Here is a 15,813-nt window from a genome sequence, read left to right on the forward strand (position 1 = left end):
AATGAGGCAAACACCATTCCGAAATTGCAACAGGAAATAGCTGTGATGGCTTTAATGAATGGATTGATTGATTCGGATTTTAAGAGGTATCTTACAAGGAAGAACCTGCCGACATTGGCAGCGGCATTCAGCAAAGCTCATGATTATATAAAGAGTGAGGAATTAATGAAGACAAGTAGCAGACATGTCACTGCCGGAAAGGGGCAAAGTCAGTATGAAGGGACCTCGTCTGGAGGAAGCAGGCCGAGAGCTCCTACCCCAGGAAGGGGAGGAGGAAGTCGGCAAGATTCCAGACCGACAAGGCTGCCAATGAGATATAGCACCTACACTCCCTTGAATACACCAAGGGCGGCAATCTACTCAGTAAACCAGAATAGAGAAGATTGGTCGAGGCCGATTCCCAAGAAAGCAAGGCCAAGGGATGTAAAGAAGTATTGTATGTTCCATAGGGATGTGGGGCATTATACGGAGGAGTGTACACAATTGAAGGACAACATTGAGGAATTGATCAGGAAAGGGCACTTAACACAATACCGGTTGAATGCCGGCAGAAATCAGCAACCGGCACAAGCTGTTGAGAGGCAACAGATGGAAGCAAGACCTGAAAGAACTCAAGGAAGAATAGTCCGACAAGGGGACGCAGGAGTACCACCGTTATCTACTGGAAGAGTAGATGTAATAACGGGAGGACCGATTCATGGAGGGACAATTAGTGGGGCAAAGAAGCATTTGGTGGAACACCGACATCTAGTTTGTGCTTTAGACGTAGACAACCGTCCTCGGCCGGCTTCAATACCACAAGTTGTGTTTACAGAGGAAGATGCACGAGGTGTAGTATTCCCGCATGACGATCCGTTAGTCCTGATAACCAAGATAAATGGGGCTGACATCAAAAGAGTATTGGTAGATGGGGGTAGTTCAGCAAATGTGTTGTTTGTGCAAGCTTTTAATGAGATGAATATAGGAAGGCAATATTTGAAGCCGGTATCGTATCCAGTGATTGGGTTTAATGGGTCGACTGTAAGGCCAGAAGGGAGCATTGTGTTGCCCGTAAGGATGGGTGATGGACCACAGGCAAGAGATGTGATGGCAGAGTTTCTGGTGGTGGATGTCAAGTCGGCTTACAACGCAATTATCGGCAGACCGATAATTCACGACATGCAGGCCGTTGTGTCAACTTACCATCTAGCAATAGCCTATGTGTCAAATTTAGGTGCTGTGGAGAAGGTGTATGGGGGTCAGGTTATGTCAAAAGCCTGTTATGTTACAGCTTTGAAGAACCCAGTTGGTAGTGTTACGATACCATGTAACCCAATAAGGGAAGGTGAGCCGACAGTTCAGGATTTAACCATGAAAAACTTTGATGCAAGACCTGAGGAAACACCAAGGCCGTTACCGGGGGGAGAAACCGTCCAAGTTGAACTGCAACCAGGTGACCCGAGTAGGACAGTGAAGGTTGGGGCTGATATGGATGTGGACACTAGGTGTAACCTGATAAGCTTGCTGCGTGAAAATGCCGACGTCTTTGCGTTCTCGGCCAGTGAGATGCCGGGAATACATCCAGAAGTAATGGAGCATAAGTTGAACTTTGACAGAAAGTTCAGGCCGGTAAGGCAAAAGAAGCGCAATTTCTCAACTGAGAAGATATAAGCAATACAGGCTGAAGTAAATAAACTCTTAGCAGCAGGGTTCATTGAGCCTTGCACATATCCAGAGTGGTTGGCAAATGTAGTAATGGTGAGAAAGCCAACAGGGAAGTGGCGAATGTGTGTAGATTTCACAGATCTGAATAAGGCTTGCCCTAAGGATTGCTACCCACTACCCCGGATAGACAGATTAGTAGACTCAACCTCTGGTCATGCCATGCTTAGTTTTCTGGATGCATTTTCAGGATATCATCAAGTCAGCATGCATAAGGCTGACAGGAATAAAACGGCTTTTATGACAGATGTTGGTGTATATTGTTATAAGGCAATGCCGTTTGGGTTGAAAAATGCAGGGGCAACCTACCAGAAATTGGTAGACAAGATTTTTGAGAAGCAGAAGGGACGGAATGTTGAGGTGTATGTGGATGATACGATAGTGAAGAGCAAGGAAAAAGGAAACCATATAGCAGATTTGAGAGAAACATTTGAGACTTTAAGGAAATATCAGATGAAGTTAAATCCGGAGAAGTGTGTTTTTGGAGTTAGATTAGGGAAGTTTCTAGGCTTCATGGTCAGTGAACGGGGGATAGATGCGAATCCAGATAAGGTGAATGCGGTACTTCAAATGAAACAACCAAAAACCATTCATGATATACAGAGGTTGACTGGCAGGATGGCAGGGTTAACCAGGTTTATCAGCAAGTCAGCTGATAAGGCACTTCCGTTCTTTATGGTACTAAGAAAGAACAAGGCATTCGAGTGGGGAAAAGAACAAAGTGATGCCCTAGAAGTAGTAAGGAATCATCTTAGGTCTCTTCCCACGATTGCCAGGCCCGAGAGGGGAGAAGTGTTGCAATTATACATTTCGGCGTCGCCAAAAACGGTAGCAGCCGTTTTGTTAGTAGAAAGGAAGAAACAACAACAGCCGATATACTTTGTCAGTCATGTTTTGAATGCGGCAGAGCGTAGATATCCAGTGATAGAAAAAATGGCGTTAGCGGTAATAGTGGCAGCCAGGAAGTTGAGGCCTTACTTTGATGCACATCCAATAGAGGTGCTCACTAATCATCCCTTAGAGAAATCGTTGCGTAAAATGGATACATCTGGCAGATTACTGGCATGGGCAGTCGAGTTGTCGGAATATGAGATAGGCTACAAGCCAAGAACATCAATTAAGGCTCAAGCGTTGTCTGATTTTATTGTTGAAACCACATACACCGATGAAGAGGAAGAATTGGGAACATGGCAGGTATCAGTTGATGGATCAGCTACGGCAACGGGGGCAGGGGCAGGAATTGTGATAACGGCTCCAAATGGGAGAATGTTTGAATATGCCATGAAGTTTAAGTTCAAGGCAACAAATAATGAAGCCGAATACGAAGCCGCGGTAGCCGGAATGCAATTGTCAATAGCAGCAGAAGCAAAACGGCTAGTTTTGACAACTGATTCTCAGCTGGTATCAAGCCAATTTAGTGGGGAGTATGAAACTCGAGAGCCGGCAATGGTGAAATATTTGGAGAAGATGAAGCAGTTAGCAGCTCAGCTGCAGTACTTTGAGATCAAATTAGTTCCGAGATTGAAAAATGCTCAAGCAGATGCGCTGGCAAGATTGGCAAGTTCAAGTTTTAATGACTTAGAAAGGACAGTTATGGTAGAGGTTTTAAAGCAGAGAAGCATAGATGAGATATCGGCAGAGGTATTATGTGTTGATGTGGGGGATCAATGGTACGATAAAATACTGGCATACATCGTTCATGGTGTAGGGCCAACAGATAAAGGACAGCTGAAAAGATTGCGGAAGGATAGTGTATGGTTCGTTATGTACCAAGGCCAGTTATACAAAAGGGGGTTTTCACTACCATTGCAAAGGTGCATAGCGGATTTTGAGTCAGCAAGATTGATAGAAGAATTGCATGAGGGAAGCTGTGGTAACCATCTCGGAGCAAGAGCCTTGTCAAGAGAAGCAATGAGAAGAGGTTACTACTGGCCAACAATGAATGCAGACGCAGTGGCTTACATTAAAAAATGCGAGAAGTGTCAAAAGTTTGCCCCAGTTATCAACTTACCCCCAAATGATCTAACTCCGATATTGAGTCCAATCCCTTTTTCCCAGTGGGGAATGGATATAGTAGGCCCGTTCCCATCGGCCACGGGTGGAAGAAAATTTCTGATAGTGGGAATTGATTACTTCACGAAGTGGATAGAAGCAGAGCCAGTAACGAAGATAACGACATCGGAAGTGAAAAAGTTTATATGGAAAAACATCTTCACAAGGTTTGGGTTGCCGATGGCGATGGTTTTTGATCATGGAACCCAATTTGACTGTAAGCCAGTCAAAGATCTCTTAATGATGTATAAGGTGAAATTTGCTTACGCAGCAGTATGCCATCCACAGTCTAACGGCCAGGCAGAAGCAGCAAATAAGCAGATCATAACAGCAATTAAGAAGAAGATCGAAGATGCAAAGGGTTTGTGGGAAGATTTGATACCAGAGATATTATGGGCAAACAGGACAACAATAAGAGAAGCCACGGATGAATCACCTTATACTCTAGTTTTTGGAACAGAGGCAGTCATACCAGCAGAAGTCGGGTTGCCGACATTCCGGATTCAGCATTACTGTGAAGACCAAAATGATTTACTCCTACGACAACAGTTAGATTTTCTGCCAGAACTGAGAGAAAAAGCAGCAGTTAAGTCAGCTGCCTTTAAAGCAAGAATGTCAAGAGCCTACAACAAAAGAGTATCCCATAGGCCGTTAAGTGTAGGAGATCTTGTACTACGAAGAACAAAAGCGACCGGTAAGGGAAATGAAGATGGGAAGCTGACTGCAAATTGGGAGGGGCCTTATCGGATTAGGGATGTCGTCATCCAAGGATCGTTTTACCTAGAAACTTTGGATGGGACACCTCTAAAAAATGTATGTAACTCAGCTGTATTGAAGAAATACTATGTGTAATGAACAATTTTTATGTGAAGCTGATATTAAGAAAGACATCAGTGATGAATGAAGAAGCATTCAGACAACATGTGTTGGAATAGGCATCCTCCATTTAACAGAACATCGTTAAATGGGACGGACAGCTCAAAACCGCTTCCGTGAAGTTAATAGATATACAACCTGATCAGTTGTATACGTTAACTCACGAGGTTGCTGGTTCAAAATATAATACCGGCCAAATCAATTCGAGTATACGTCGATATGAGGCATAGCTCAGAATGTGATCGCCGTGAGGGTACCTAACTGGCTGAAACAATAAAGCAGTAGGTGACCAATGTTATAATCTGAACCATCAACGACCGGTTACGGCTCAGTATACATAGCTCTAACACGAACTATGTACACTGGGGGGAGTAAGGAGTGATATGGTATTTGTGATATCCATAGTACGCTGGTAATTTTTAATGCATGGTATTTGTGATATCCATAGTGCGCTGGTAATTTTTAATGCATGGTATTTGTGATACCCATAGTACGCTGGTAATTTTTAATGCAATTTTTCAAGATTAATTACAATTTTTCAAGTGAGGTAAGAATCTGATATCTTCCAAAGCCGAGGTTTTGAAGTCTGATATCTTCAAAGCTGGCGTTTTTTAAGAGGTTTCCAATTGAAAGTTGTCGGATTTCAGATAAACTATCAGGTAAATTTATATTTTGCAAATTGTCTTTTATATATGCTGAAATTGGCAGGGCAACATAGTTATCATAACGTTGTAAAAAACAAGCAGATTAGGAAATGATAAGCAGAGAACAACACAGTTACGATAAAGTGTAAAAATTAACAGACAGTTAGCAGACAACGAAAACAAAAATAAGTTTGCATAACAGATAAAATTGACAATCGACAGGCATCACCACAAAAAAGGGGTATATGCCGATAAAACAGCATTGCCAAAATAGATGTTCACGCATACAAAGGACAATAAAAGAGAGTTACAGCTGGTAAGGCCCAATAATACAAGACCCACAAGAAGATGTCGGTGATGACTGCCCGCCCCTTCAAGATTGTACATTCTCAGGCACTGGGGAGTCCAAGATGCTGGGATCTTTGGGGCCGTCATCAGCACTTGGCGCCAGATTGTACAAGTCCTCTTCAGAGAACTGCTGCGCCTCGAAGCCGGAAGGGATCTTGTAGGCTTCCTCGTCGAAAGCCTTCTCAACCTTGACCCAATCATCTTTTTTCCAACCGGCGGCGTGGGCAACACATCTCTGAGCAGCAGTCCAACCTCCATCGAAACGGTCCTGGAGCTTGGAGCAGAACTCATCTGAAGTCAAGTAACGGTCCACGGCTCTCTGGCGAATCCCAGGCTTATCGGCTTCCATCCGCATAACCTTCTCTTCGAGGTTTTTTACTTTAGCCCTGGCATCGCCGAGATCTTTCTCAACTGAAGAAAGACGCTCAATGGCTTTATCTTTTTCAGCAATCTGAGTCTTCAGACTCTGCAATTCCAACTCCAAGCCAGCAACCTTTCCAGCCTTAACCTTCAACTCCGACATCTCCTTGTCGTCTTTTTCTTTTATCTTCCTCAGGTCATCCAGGACCTTCTCAGCGTTGTTAATGATTTCTTGCATGGCACTTTGACTGGAGGAGGCTTGATGGTGCTTCTCTTGATAATAGCGGTACATCTCCACCAGCTCCGTACCAGACATAACAGCCTGTGAATAGGAAAGTACTTCCGAATAAGAATTAACAAAAACCATGAAACAAGCAATAAGAGTGCGTAAGCCATAACGTAATATAAGAAATAGGTTAAGGCAAAGAAGTAAAGTAAACATACCTTCATCATGTTGTGCATATGAGCAGCAGCGAGGGGACCGATTGGACCAGCAGGTCTGTCCATCGGAAGAGTAAGGTTACTAAGAAGCCGGTAACCAAGGGTCCCACCCTGCGTTGGATCGTCGGTAATCATTGATTCATTCCGGCCAACATCCATGTCGGGCTTCCAACGGTCTCCAGAATGGCCGGCAGGAACAGCAAAGCCTTTCAGGACTTCATATGGAAACCGGCCGGAAACTCTTTCTATCCACTGGTTGGACCGGTATGTTAAAGCCGGAATGCTGGAATCTGACCCAACCGTAGTAGGAGCAATTGTGGTGGTCGCCTGAGGTTGACGAGGGGATTCGGAAGAAGTGAGATCTTCGATCTCAACACCCTGAATAACCTTCTTCACAATAGGCTCAGGGCTCTTAGCTTTGTTGATGGGTGGAGTCTTCTCAGACTCCGATTGGTCCTTCTTCTTCCCACCACGCCCTTCAGGTTGTCTAGGGCTGGAGGTCACAATTCCACCTCGTCGATTGGCCAGGGATGTCGTCTTTCTCTTTTTGGCATTGTCATCAGCCATGATCTCAGCTTTTCTCTTGGCACTGACAGTTGGAGCGCGGCCGCAAACGGTAGCAAGAGTGTCGTAGGGGCTTGAAGCTTTCGGGCAACGTCTGACAACTCTTTTCCCGTCGGAAGATAAGCCGAGTTGCTTATTGTCCAACTTGTCAATACCTGAGAATAAGGAATGTAAGTACAATCAATTAGGTACATATAATTTTTTTTTTTTTAAAAAAAAAGAGAAAGAAAGAAAAAGAAGGAAGAGAAATTCAATAAAATAAACAGTACCATAACTGTCAGTCCAACAGAGACCGACACGAGATAACGGCGCGTTGCCCAGAATGTAACTTACATTCGGCACCCACACATTAGGAACTATACGAACCTTGCCGTCACCTTCATCAAATTCTGAGACGTCAAAATGATTGACGGTTCTCTCTTCGTGCTTACCAAGATCCCTCTCGGGGATTGAATCAAAACGAGGATGAGGCTGGTAAAAGGTTCTTCTTAGAGGAAATTCCTCAGGAACCGACATGAAAAAGAACCTCACTTGCCAGCCCTTACAGCTTGTCAATTTGGGGTGGACGGTATATTTGCGGGGTTGGGTATACAAGGACCACCACCCATCTGACTGACCATCTCTCTTCAAAGTAATCAGTCGTCTTAAAACGTTAAGGGTTAGGGGATAGTTTCGATATAGCATGACCCATATGGTGGCAATAACGGCCCGTATGGTAGGGGGAGTAACCTGAACTAAACAGACATTCCAGGCTTTTAGGATTTTTGCCACAAAGGGGTGTAGGGGAAAGCGAAGGCCGAAGTCTAAATGCTTCATATAAATGGCCACGGAACCTGCTGGGCAATCTAATACTGAGGCTCCAGAAGAGGGAACTGACAGCTCATACCCGTCAGGTAAGTTGAAGAATCTCTTAGCACGACGGCAGTATTCTTTTTCAATTGCCGTTTTCCTAAAATCATCACTTATTTTCGCCTTGGCCATTTTTCCATCTCTGGCAAGGGTAATAGGTTGTCGGAATTCAGCTCCGTCAGTCTCGGAGTTATAGCCCTCGTCCAGATTCTCTTCCTGGATAACCTCTGCCGTCAAGTCGACAATGTCATCCCTACTCTCATTGTTGATACTGTCTTCTTGAGTCTCGTCATCTCCTAAAACTGAGTTGACGGCTGAATCATGAATTGGGGATGACGGACCCTCCTGAGGGTTCGCAGGGATATCAGCCACTGGTTCTTCTTCAGAAGAACTTACAACCTGACCTTGCCCAGGTCTTTTGCTGGATTCTGCTGCCTTAGCGGCCTCAGCTGCCTTAGCTGCTTTGGCGGCCTCAGCAGCTTCACGGGCAGCAGCACGAGGCTGATAACTGGTTCTCTTTACCCTTGGCATGGTGTTTATACCTATATTGCCAACGTTAGTGCCGTATTGATTAAAATAGCGTTTCCCAGCAAAGCTGCGTAAATGATAACGAACACTAACAGGCTCAACGTTAAGAATTTCGGTATCGGCAGGGATATCAGGATTAGTAGGGTGGAAAGCACTTTCACGGTGAGCAATGGTCCTATGTATCATAAAAGCGCGTTTCTCTTCTTCAGAAGATAACGTCTCAAATGGATAATCAATATTATCAGAAAGGGAAGATGAATTACCCTGGTTACTACCGGTTTCTTTGCCTAAGGATTGCCTAATTAAACGACGCCTAGCAGTACTAAGGTTAGGGAAATTCTCTTCGACACTATCTTCAGACATTTAGTTCAAAAATGAGAAAATAAAACAGACATGCAAAATTAAGGGATTAAGGAACAGCAATACCTTCGACAAAAGTCGCTGATACGATGAACTTAAACTGACAAGTGATGAAGAAGAAAAGCACTCCGAGTAAACTAAGAACCGTAGACCGAAATTGGGAAGAATCAGAAAAGTAGACTCTTTGTTGAAAGAAACAATTGAGACGGAGAAAAAAAAACTTTGGAAAGATGAAAAGTGAAATGAAAAATGGTGGAATTTTTGATCTAAAAGGAAAAACTGAAAAGTCAGTTGAGGTGAAAGGCGGTTCAGAAATCCAACGGCCCTCAATCGACAATCAATTTCAAAAAATGACGGTAGGATTTACAACACGTGTATTAATTTTCCCGCTTTTTTTTAAAAAAAAAAAAAACGGTTACACTACCATAACGTGCTCATTAAAACAAGTAGACCTTGTAAGCTATCGGCATACAAGGTCACTTGGGGAGGAAAACGGAGTTTTTCGCTCCCAGGTATTTTATAACAAGTTGACCTTGTAACCTATTGGCATACAAGGTCACTTGGGGAGGAAAACGGAGTTTTTCGCTCCCAGGTATTTTATAACAAGTTGACCTTGTAACCTATCGGCATACAAGGTCACTTGGGGAGGAAAACGGAGTTTTTCGCTCCCAGGTATTTTATAACAAGTTGACCTTGTAACCTATCGGCATACAAGGTCACTTGGGGAGGAAAACGGAGTTTTTCGCTCCCAGGTATTTTATAACAAGTTGACCTTGTAACCTATCGGCATACAAGGTCACTTGGGGAGGAAAACGGAGTTTTTCGCTCCCAGGTATTTTATAACAAGTTGACCTTGTAACCTATCGGCATACAAGGTCACTTGGGGAGGAAAACGGAGTTTTTCGCTCCCAGGTATTTTATAACAAGTTGACCTTGTAAGCTATCGGCATACAAGGTCACTTGGGGAGGAAAATGGAGTTTTTCGCTCCCAGATATTTTATAACAAGTTGACCTTGTAAGCTATCGGCATACAAGGTCACTTGGGGAGGAAAACAGAGTTTTTCGCTCCCAAGTATTTTATAACAAGTTGACCTTGTACGCTATCGGCATACAAGGTCACTTGGGGAGGAGAACGGTTGAAACCTAAAAGCAAATGGATACAGTACGCGATTATGGTATAAAAACTGTCCTCTTGCTAACTTCTCAGCAAAAGAATATAGAGCTTAAAAATATATAGACGTATCGAAGCAAATCTGTCTGAATACAAGCCAAGCAAGTGAAACGAATTGCTACAACGGCAAAGTCAGTAATAAGGTTTTGTTAGTAAACAATGCTTGACAGGGTACAAGAAACGTTGTCACAATAAAATTCCCAGCACAAGGAAAAATCTGAAGAGTGAGATGTGGAACCCAAAGTTTGTTTAGTTAGGTTCAGCTTGTTGCCCATGTTAACTGAGAACGATGACGAATGATCATGCGTCCTCACTTGGGGGGCTAATTGTATGGGATGATATCTGAGTATGAACGATATCTTTTGAAAACACGTGACCAGGTTCCAATAATTATAAGAGGATGCTGATATGTTCCATAAAGAAGACATGTCGGCTTGCCGGAATTCAACACGTGACAACAGAAGCTCGACACTTGGCACAAAAGGCTTTGCATGGATGAGAGCCACCTGTCAAGGTAAACTATTATAAATAGTAGGTAAGACCTCATTAATGAGGACATGAATTACACTTTCTCTCTCTCTCTACTTTCTCTCTCTTACTTATCTTCTTCTCTCTTAAACACCTTCTGACTTTATCATCGGAGTGGTTATCCCCGGACCACCCCGGGGTTAGCTAACTTCTTCTCATTGTGTAGGTTCTCAGCTTGCCGATAGGAGTATCAGGATCTCAGGTCCGAATTCTTGGGGAAGTCAAGATCAGACAGAAACAGAAGTCATAGACATCAAATTTCTCAGTGATTGCTGAACAAATTAGCTCTTGTACTACACTTGAAGCTGATTTCTGTGTGTTGGTTTCATGAAATTCATCATTAGTACTCAACTACTTACTACTAAAAGTGGATACTAAAATTATTGCCCATAATAGTTGTGAAGATTTCATCCGATACCGCCGAATGTAGACACGAAAGTGCCTTTGCAATTTTTGCCATATCCTCATCATATTTTTTGGTTTGGGCTACGGTTGGATTTTGTGAAAGAGGAATTGGATACACATCACTCTCAATTTCTTCCCATAAACTCATGGCTTTCAAATATGATTTAATTTTGATAGCCCATGTACTATAATTATCCCCTTTGAATGTGGGAATAGAAAGTGAAAAATTGTTTGGGGTAGACATTAGAACTCTCACGATTTTTTAACCTCACAAGACCTAAGGATCAAATGGCTCTGATACCAATTTGTTGGAAATAAGAAAGCAAAAATAGTAGGGAACACGTTGAATATGAACTGATGCTTTCTAATTCATTCAATAATCGAAAGTTAGGCCATATAAATAACCTTTACAAGATAAACCAAATAACTAAAATAAAGCAACTAACTAGGAAGTGGGTACTCCATGATATACTCCAACTACTTAGTTAGCAAATCCACTAACATCCACTAACAATAGGTAACACATGACTAACGTACTTAATTTGACTAATTCTAATTAACAAATTTAAACTAAGATATTTATCCTAAAACTAAGAAAGCTAATTAACCACAAACTTGAAGCACTAATTTCAACAGATAATGCTAGAATAAAAACTTATTCAGTACCGCTAATGATATTAGTGGCTCATTAATTAAAATCGCTAATGGTAATAGCAGTTTAGTATACGAGATTACGAGACCATTAGACCAATTTTCCAATGACCTACCATGAATCCGATCCCCTTTTTGCCCAATAAAAATGTGACCCTCTTTTGGAACAGTTCTTCACTAACATGCAACGATCTTAATCCGACCCACCAATAATCAAGTTTACTTACACTAAATATTGTTTGTCCCTATGAAGTTGACAAATTCTATTGGGAGATAAGGGAAATCTCTCAAATGAGTCTCATGTGATTTGATCCGTAGACCTCAGGGATATGAGGAGGGAGCGACACCACTACTCCATCACCTCAACCTTAGTTAACTTAGCTAGTTGATTATGATGTTTAAACGAATAAACATGTATTTTCTCATATAAATCGATAAATAATAACAGCAAAAAAGAATTAAAACAAGACAAATAAAAAGGAACGAAGGGAGTTTAATTTGAAAGAGTGCTATAACTAGCCGATGATTAAATAAATATGTAGAGAACCTGAAAGCTGGAGTTCTTGATGTAGCTGAAGGTACCATCTCCTCCCTTCATTGGATATGATTCTACTGCTGCCATCTCTATATTTAGTTAAGATTTTTCTCTCTCTGGAGATTAAATTAAAGTTGTGTTGATGTTGTTTTTTTATTTCTACTTGAGTTGCCAAGTTCTTCACGTTTAAATAATGCAAGTACTTTTCCCTAAAAAAAACAAAGTACTTCTAATCCGTATAAGAAGTAAACTAGTGAGTAGCTCGGGCGTTGCCCAGAGTTGCTACTGTTGTAGACATGCAATCGATAAATTTTCTTAAAGAATTTTCAAAAGTATTATTGTCAAACCAAAATTTTTATTTTTGAGAATTTTTTTTTTTTTTAAAAAAAAATTAAACCTTATGGTTTATACTTTTCTAAATTTTTTGTACATATTAATAACATACTTAATTTTTTTTTTTTTTTGAAATCTAATAACATACTTATTATTTGGCTTAGATGGTGAAATAATTATTTTTCTTATAAGAGGTTGAGGGTTCGATACTCCTTATCCTAACGTTTTTATATCGATACTCCGTGTAATGTTATGCGCTACTACTACACCCTCTTTTTTTTAAAAAAACAAAACCTTTTGGTGTGTAGTTGGATTCAAATGTGCAATGTACGTGACTTTTTTATGGTCCGAAAAATTGTCAACGGCCGGAACTGGTTACAATACCCTTGGCACAACTCAAATTCGATAAAATGATCTTTTATGTCACTTTTTTTTTTCTTTTTTTTTAAAAAAAAAATTAATAAAAAAAACCTTTACAACAAAAAACCTACACAAAAAGATATTTCTGACAAATTTGCCTATCATATCATATAACTAATATATAAAGCTAAAAAATTTTAGCCAGTAGACGAGACAATGACACTTGGTGTTCCATCTTTTTAACAAGTGTCGCTCCACGTAGGCGACAATATCTAATTATAATGTGACATGTTGGATTTATTTGAATATATTTTTTTTTTGTATAATAGGGTAAAAAAGATATTTTAGAGTTTCATTTAAAATAAAATTTGAATAGATTTAATTATTTTACACAATAAAACTTTGATTTAGAATTTTATTTCCAATACAAAAGAAAAAATATAAAAACTCAAATAGACCTGTTATGATATACAACCGTTCTCTTAACTCTTAACATGAGAAAATGAAAAGAGATCCTAACTTTAGACAATCGTTCATCTTAGTTGTACTTTTACTTTTAATATTTTCGATTGTTAAGTGATTATTAATCTATAAAATATACATAAACAAACAAGTATGATTGTCAAGTGATTATTAATCCATGAGTAGAATAACATACTCCCTTCATTCCTGAAAGTTCAACTCACTTTACATTTGCGCGGTCTCCAATGAATACCTTTGACCATAAATATCTTCAGCTATATATAAGGGCCTATTCTCATACGATTATTTTCAGTTCTGTTCAGCTCTAATAAGTTCAATTCAGTTCAGTTCAGCTCCTAATTTCCTTCTCTTATAATATATTCATTTCAGTTCAGTTCAGTTCAGCTCTAATAAGTTTAGTTCAGTTCAGTTCAGCTGAGTTCAGTCAATGAGACCAGGCCCTAAGTGAAAATTATAAAAAGTTGATGTTTGAAAATTTTATAATAAAGGGAATCTAATAGGATCTCTTATACTAATTTATTTCTATTATATAAATCATAAAATGAGGTCAAAGTTTTTTTTTTCACCAGATGAATAGTAAGTGAGTTGAAATTTCAGGAACAGAGGTAGTATATATTTTAAATAAAAAGTTTTAATTTTAAATTCAATGAATAACCCGGACATCATACGGGGCACAAAACTAGTTTAAATACTTTAAATAGTAATTTATATAGGAAAGATATGCGAAAAATGGCACAAAAATTTGGGGATATGTTGGGTGTTTTTTAGGAGAAAGGTAAAAATATTGGAATATGTATTATGATTATTCTCCCTTCTTTTTTTAAAAAAAAAATCTTCCTAATTATTGTAAAAAGAAAAAGAAAGATTTAGTGAAAAGTAGAGAAATAGAAAATTGTACAAAGACATTAATATTATTTATACTTAGGCATTTCGAGTCAAGTTAATATCTCACATGGGACTCTCTCAGCCTTCTTTAATTTATTGGTTATTATTCAATGTCATCATACAATTTAAAAAAAAAAAGATATATGACTTACCCAAGAAAGTTAACTGTAAAATATGTGGTTTTAATAACAAGTCATTTATTATATATAAATACAATATCATTTATATTTTATAACAAATTTTGTCAGAAAATAACCATTTAATTATAAAAGAAAATTTTGTCAGAAAAAACCATTTATAACAAATTTTGTCAACTATTAAACGATATTTAAATGATATTTTAGTCACATTTATTGATTTTTTCCCCCTCAATCTAGTTAAGAATGATAATGCAATAGATCGACATATCTAGTTTAATTGTAATTTTATTTTTTAACATGTGCAAATAGTTTAATGTATTTTTTGGAAGAGATTATACTACGGAGTATTTTATTTTAATTCACTATAACCGTTTAATGATTCTGAACCCATAACTAAATTATTTTGGATCCGCTACTACCCTTCACCTAAACCACGGCCACTCCAGAATACCCACACCAACACCTCAAAAAAAAACCCAATTCCCTAGTGCATCCACCACCTCGAAAAACCCAAACCACGTAGACTTGTACTCTCCGTTCCCGATAGAACAACTCTTTTTGGTTGATTTCGCAGGTATTAAGAAAGTTAAATAAATATAAGTAAAAATATATTGGAAAGATAAATTTATACGGGGTTTGTAATAAAGTAGAGAGATAGATATAAAAGTATATGGAAAAACAAAATTTTATATGAGAAAGCTAATTTTGCACAAATATTGTTGTAAATTGGTGGATTTTTAAATGCAAATAAGTCGATCATTTTGAGATTAAAATTAGGTCAAAAGGATCGAACTTTTGAAGACGGATATAGTATTTTCTCATTGAAAACAAAGAAAGTCTCGAGGCACACGAGGTGAGCAAATATGGTACTTTATTGTAAACTATTGCCCCACGTTAGGGGTGAGCATGGATCGGATATCCGATCCGAATTCCAATTTCGGATCGGATATCCGTATCCGAAAATTCAAAAATTTGATATCCGTATCGATCCGAAATTATCGGATATCCGACTTTTCGGGTATCCGATAATTTCGGATCGGATAGTTCGGATATCCAATATCCAATCAATTTAATAATATTGTTAAAAATTTAATTATCTGTTGGTTTTTAAAGGCAAATTGATATTTTATTGAACTTCAAGAGTCATTTCATCTTTGTCCACTATATTAATTATTAACACTCATAACTACAAGAACAAACTCGTAATTAGCAACTATAATTCTTCAAAATTTTTGAATCTAAATATCCCACAAAATCCAGAATCTAAATGATAAAAACTCAAATGAAAAAACCAAATCAGAATTGAAATCAAAGTACCCAAAAAAATATACGAATCATATACAAAAAAAATTGTGAAAAACGAAATTAATTTACATAAATAATCTGTAAAAAATGTAGATGCCCATTCTCCGTTCACATGGTTCTCAAAGCAGAAGAACGAACGGCGAGAATGAAACCACAAAGTCACCTAAATGAACGGTGAGAACGTGACGGTGGTGAGAACGAAACCACAAAGTCGACTGAAGGAACGAAACAGTGAAGGTAGTAAGTAGCTGTTGATGAGATCTGAGATATTGAGATTTATATTTGAGAAGATGA

General features: G+C 39.2%; 1 protein-coding gene across 1 annotated transcript; it reads left to right on the top strand.

The window, feature by feature from the left end:
- The first annotated feature begins 1,734 nt into the window (after positions 1 to 1,734).
- On the top strand, positions 1,735 to 4,605 carry LOC145593989 (uncharacterized). Its single transcript, XM_081650339.1, has 5 exons — positions 1,735 to 1,954; positions 2,000 to 2,262; positions 2,305 to 2,847; positions 2,896 to 3,774; positions 4,006 to 4,605. The coding sequence occupies exons 1-5, from the start codon at positions 1,735 to 1,737 to the stop codon at positions 4,603 to 4,605; spliced, it is 2,505 nt and encodes an 834-aa protein (XP_081506465.1).
- The last annotated feature ends 11,208 nt before the right edge of the window (positions 4,606 to 15,813 follow it).

The sequence above is a fragment of the Chenopodium album genome, chromosome 19 (genome assembly GCF_948465745.1).
Source record: "Chenopodium album chromosome 19, dcCheAlbu1.1, whole genome shotgun sequence".
Lineage (NCBI taxonomy): Eukaryota > Viridiplantae > Streptophyta > Magnoliopsida > Caryophyllales > Amaranthaceae > Chenopodium > Chenopodium album.